The sequence below is a fragment of the Otolemur garnettii genome, unplaced genomic scaffold, assembly GCF_000181295.1.
Source record: "Otolemur garnettii isolate 467f Iridium unplaced genomic scaffold, OtoGar3 scaffold00091, whole genome shotgun sequence".
Taxonomy (NCBI): domain Eukaryota; kingdom Metazoa; phylum Chordata; class Mammalia; order Primates; family Galagidae; genus Otolemur; species Otolemur garnettii.
In genome coordinates this window covers 4145257-4150827 of record NW_003852486.1, presented here as the reverse complement: position 1 = coordinate 4150827, position 5571 = coordinate 4145257, and the positions used below count along the sequence as shown (strand labels likewise).

The window sequence follows — 5571 nt, the reverse complement described above, 5'->3', positions numbered from 1 at the left end:
GCTTTTTTTTTTTTTTTTAGAGACAGAGTCTTACTTTATTGCCCTCAGTACAGTGCGTGGCATCACAGCTCACAGCAACCTCCAACTCCTGGGCTTAGGTAATTCTTTTGCCTCAGCCTCCCGAGTAGCTGGGACTACGGGTGCCTACCACAACGCCTGGCTATTTTTTGTTGCAGTTTGGCTGGGGCCGGGTTTGAACCCATCACCCTTGGTATATGGGGCCGGCACCCTAGCCACTAAACCACATGGGCCAACCCTGGCTATTTTTTGGTTGTAGTTGTCATTATTGTTTTGGCAGGCCCAGGCTGGATTCGAACCCGCCAGCTATGGTGTATATGGCTGGTACCCTACCTAGCACTGAGCTACAGGCGCCGAGCCTCCCTGGAGGTTTTTAAAAAAATAAGACCTTGGCTTAGCATCTGTCTAAAAAACAAAAACAAAAAAACAAAAAAAAAAAAAAAGAAAGAAAGAAAGAAAAGAAAAAGAAAATAAAGAAAGAGAAAGAGAGAAAGAAAGAAAATAGGACCCTTGTATTTCTCCAATTGACTAGCAAAAATAGGGGCCCAGAGAAGTGAGAGAGGTGGCAGAGGCAGCCCTTTTTGGCTGTTTTTAACCAAAGCTTTACCCAGTTTGAGGAGTAGGGAAGCTTAAAACTGGAGCTCATGGCTGGGCCCAGAGGCGCATGCCTATAATCCTAGCACTCTGAGAGGCCAAGGCGAGTGGATAGCCTGAGCTCAGGAGTTTGAGACCAGTCTGAGCAAGATTGAAACCCTGATCGATGGCTTGAACCCAGGAATTTGAGGTTGCTGTGAGCTACAGTATAATAGCACTCTAGCCTGGGGAAATGGAGTAAGACTCTATCTCAGTAAATAAGTGAAACTGGAGCCCAGAGGGACCTGAAGGCCTGAGAACCATGTCTGAAGCCAGGTGCCGCTCGTGGCCAATGGGCAGGGCTCAGCGTTCTCTCATGGTTCTGATGGAGCCAGAGGAAGGGAGGTTGGGATCCTTCTGCTCTACCCAGATCAGGGGACCCAGACTGGGTCCTGAGAAAGGAAAGGATCAGTACCGTGTCTGGTTATCCTTATACTAGGTCTCCCTGTGCTCTAGCGGGACTTTCCTTCCCCACAGTTCCACAGTCCCATGTGTGTAAAAGGAATGAGAAGGGGTGAGCAACACCTTTGGGACTCAAACTGAGAAGCCTTAGGGACATGTGGGCCCCAGGCTGGGAGGTCCCTTGTCTTTCTCCCTGGAGGGAGAGTAGCTTGGTTGAAGGGAAGGGTGGGTGGAATCTAGGGAGGAGAAATTGAGGCCCTGTGTGGGAAGCGTCAGGATACAAAGGTACCCTGTCTGACTGGGAAAGAATGGGAGGGGGAGAGGGAAAAGCATTCATGTCATGGGATCAAGCTCTGCCCTTTGCCCCAGGCACGTTCCTGAGCCCTGAGTCATGGGAAGGGTGGAGAAGCAAGAAGTGGATTTGGGGGGCCCTTGGGGGAGGTGGGAGCCCAGCCCCAGAGACAAAGATGCAAACAGACCTAAAGCAAGGATGCCTCTCCTGGTAGCTGGGGACAGCAGAGTCAGCCCAATGGAATTGGCCCTCTAGGGATGCTGACTCCTTTTCTTTTCTTTCTTTCTTTTTTTTTTTTTTTTTTGAGACAGAGCCTCAAGCTGTCCCCCTGGGTAGAGTGCCATGGCATTACAGCTCACAGCAATCTCCAACTCCTGGGCTCAAGCGAGTCTCTTGCCTCTGCCTCCCAAGTAGCTAGGACCACAGGCGCCCGCCACAACGCCCGGCTATTTTTTGGTTGCAGCTGTCATTGTTGTTTGGCGGGTCCGGGCTGGGGATTTGAACCCGCCACCTTAGGTGTACGTGGCTGGCGCCTTAGCCGGTTGAGCTATAGGCGCCGAGCCCCGACTCCTTTTCTTAACACCACTGTTCTCTCTCATTTTTAGTAATACCAAGAAGGAAGGTGACTTGATGGCCGCCCAGGCCCGGCTCAAGGACCTGGAAGCTCTGCTCAATTCCAAGGAGGCTGCACTGAGCACTGCTCTCAGTGAGAAGCGCACACTGGAGAGTGAGCTGCATGATCTGCGGGGTCAGGTGGCCAAGGTGAGGCAACCCTCCAGGTTCTGCCAGCGGTGGTCCTGCCTGACATATGCTCACTCACTCCACCACCCCATCCTGCCCTGGGAGGGGCCTGGTCTGACCTGTCCTGATCTGGTCTCATCTCAGAGCCATTCACCTGTCCTAGCATCATTTCACCCATTCAGACCATATCTCATCCTTCTTTGGCCACCCCTGGGATCTAGCACAGTGAATTTGAAATCATCTATGAGCCATTTTCATTTAACTTCACAGTGAGCTACGTCCTAGATCCTCCCAGGTTGGCCTCCAGTTTATGACTCCTCTGGAAGAAAAGAGGACTAGGGTCCTTTCTTTCTTTTCTTTTCCCCTATCTCCCTTTCTCCCTCCCTTCCTCCCTTTCTTTTCTTTTTTTTTTTTCATTTCTTTTCATCATCTATGAGGCCATAATTGAAAGCTAACATCTAAACACATATGGGACATGTGTTAACAGTGCTTTGTATGTGTGGTGGCCTTTACTTTCAAAATACTTTGCTCCAGTTTCTCGTGCTAAGCCAGGGAATGGAACCAAAGAAGCTGGTTTATTTCCAATTTCATAGCTTCATCTTCTCAGAGCAGGGCCAGGACTAAAGTGAGTGGCCAAACTTCGCTCCTGGGCTCTCCTACCTAGGTCTTGCAACACCCATACACCCGGGGAGGACTAGGGGAAGTCAGTAGGTTGCTACAAACCAAGGCTGGGCCATTCTTCCCCAGGTCTCCTACTTCCAGCTCCACCCTTCCCCCAGTCCTTACCAGCTGCACTGACCAACCTATTCTTTTCTTTCCTTTCATTTCCTTCCTTTAAATTTTATTTTCTTTTTATTTATTATTATTTATTTAAAAAACAGAGTGTCATTTTGTCACCCTTGATAGAGTACTGTGGCGTCACAGCTCACAGCAACCTCCAGCTTTTAGGCTTAGGCAATTCTCTTGCTTCAGCCTCCCAAGAGGAACTGTTGGGACTACAGGCGCCCACCACAATGCCTGGCTATTTTTGTTGTTGCTGTTGTTGCAGTTTTGCCGGGGCTGGGTTTGAACCCACCACCCTCGGTATATGGGGCCGGCACCCTACTCACTGAGCCACAGGCACTGCCCCAAATTTTATTTTAGAGACAGGGTCTTCCTCTGTTGCCCTAGGCTAGAATGTAATCATAGGTCACTGCAGCCTCAAACTCCTGGACTCAAGCAATCCTCTGCCTGCCTTAGCCTTGGAGTAGCTAGGACTATAGGCATCTATATTCCACACCTGGCTAATGTTTCTTATTTTTTGTAGAGATGAGGGTCTCACTGTTTTATCCAGGCTGGTCTTGAACTCTTGGCCTTAAGTGATCCTGCCATTTCAGCCTCCCAAAGTGCTGGGATTATAGGCATGAGCCACTGTCCCAGCCACACCCTCCTCAAACTTCTTCAGAGGTCCTTTTTGTGGCAGATAAGGGCATGTCTTCATGAGCCAGCCTCTGCCTACTGGCCCTGCCTCCTCTCGCATCACTTTTCCCCACTCATACTTTAGGCTTTAGCAGCACTGATCTCCCAGAAGACCCCTGGATACACGTGTGCCTTCATACCTCCATGCCTTTGCACATGCTTGTCTCTGCCCACAACAGTGTCCCCTCTAGTCTCCAGCAGTCTGTCCCTTCCATCTCAGCCTCTTGGAGGCCTTCCCAGACCCACTCCTACCCTCCGGTCCAGGTGCACTGGTTCCTTCTCTCTTACACCTCCATACTTTGTACATAACTTCTTCATAGCAACTGCTATATTGTGCCAGAGAGGGGAGGTTCTGTGGCTATTGGGGAAGAATTATCTTCTACCTGGAGTCATTTCCGTAAGGAAGCGGATATCCTCACCTCTGAAAACATCCAAGGCCCTTCCTCCCCCAGATCTGTTTCCATACATGTAAAGGGACATACTGGGAACAGCTCCCCTCTCAGCCTCCTCCCAGCTCACATGTGCTGTGACCCTCATCCCGACCTCTGCCTGCTTCCTTTCAGCTTGAGGCAGCCCTGGGCGAGGCTAAGAAGCAGCTCCAGGATGAGATGCTGCGGCGGGTGGATGCCGAGAACAGGCTGCAGACCCTGAAGGAGGAGCTGGACTTCCAGAAGAACATCTACAGTGAGGTGGGGACTGTGTGCATGCCAGGGGGCTGGGGCTGGTGGTGAAAGACACTGGTCTTGGGTTGGGGGTCAGCTGAGTGGAGGGCTTACCCACCTGCGTCCCTTGCCCTAGTAGACAGGGAATGGGGTCAGCACCTGATCCCAGGTTGGAGTGGGGCCGACAGCAGCCTATGGGGTAAGGGCTGGGCAGGGAGCTTGACTGTGAGCCTTGGCCTCTAAGGAAGTAGTTCTGATTTTGGTTTCCATGTCCTTGATTCAACGCTTCTAGGAGCTGCGTGAGACTAAGCGCCGCCATGAAACTCGGCTGGTGGAGATTGATAATGGGAAGCAGCGAGAGTTTGAGAGCCGGCTGGCAGATGCCCTGCAGGAACTGCGGGCCCAGCATGAGGACCAGGTGGAACAGTACAAGAAGGAGCTGGAGAAGACCTATTCCGCCAAGGTGCCTGCTCTCCCCTGTTCTCTCACTGCCTCTGCCCACACTGGGATATTCCATGGAGGGACCAGGTGTATAGTGGCAGGGAGCTCAGGGTGGCTCAAGACCTAAGATCGTAGCAGCAATGTGTTCCTCAGGCCCCTCCCTATGTCCTTCTGGATCCCTGCAGTCCTAACCCTGTCCCCTTCTCCAGCTGGACAATGCTAGGCAGTCTGCTGAAAGGAACAGCAACCTGGCAGGTGCCGCCCATGAGGAGTTGCAGCAGACCCGCATCCGCATCGACAGCCTCTCAGCGCAGCTCAGCCAGCTCCAGAAGCAGGTGGTGCCCTCCCTCTTCCCTTAGGACCAAAGGATCTGGGCAGGGATGTAGGCCAGAAGCTCAGGGGGCCTTCCTGTGGGTGGAGGTGGGGGGGGGGTCTGTCCTTCAGGACCACACATGGAGAAAAGGGACCCAGGACTTGGCATCAGAAGGCCTATCTGCTGTCCAGTATTCCCTCCTACCTCACCTTTGCTTTTCAGAGCTTTTGTTTTCCAATTTGAAAATAGGTTTTTCTTATTCTCCCTAACTCACAGATTTGTCATAATACTCTATGATGTGAGTGTTAAAAGCATCAGTGTTATTCTAGCTGGCTATGCTGTTTGTGGGCAGGAAGTAGGGTCTAGCCTCAGAACAAAAGATTTCAGTTAAGGTTGGGCATGGTGGCATGGTAATCCCAGCATTCTGGGAGGCCAAGGCAAGTGGATTACTTGAGCTCAGGAATTTGAGAACAGCTGGAGCAAGACCTCATCTCGGCTTAGCGCCTGTGGCTCAAGTGGCTAAGGTGCCAGCCACGTACACCTGAGCTAGTGGGTTCAAATCCAGCCCAGGCCCGCCAAACAACAATGATGGCTGCAACCAAAAAATAGCC

At 51.6% G+C, this 5571-nt stretch overlaps 1 protein-coding gene across 2 annotated transcripts in view; it reads left to right on the top strand.

The window, feature by feature from the left end:
- The window catches only part of LMNA (lamin A/C), a 23195-nt gene that overhangs the window by 12863 nt on the left and 4761 nt on the right, over positions 1-5571 (top strand). For both annotated transcript variants that reach the window (XM_003795266.3, XM_023516449.1), the window contains exons 2-5: positions 1951-2107; positions 4108-4233; positions 4499-4669; positions 4857-4982. In XM_003795266.3, the coding sequence (XP_003795314.1) occupies positions 1951-2107; positions 4108-4233; positions 4499-4669; positions 4857-4982 (580 nt within the window). The remainder of the gene's footprint in view (positions 1-1950; positions 2108-4107; positions 4234-4498; positions 4670-4856; positions 4983-5571) is intronic.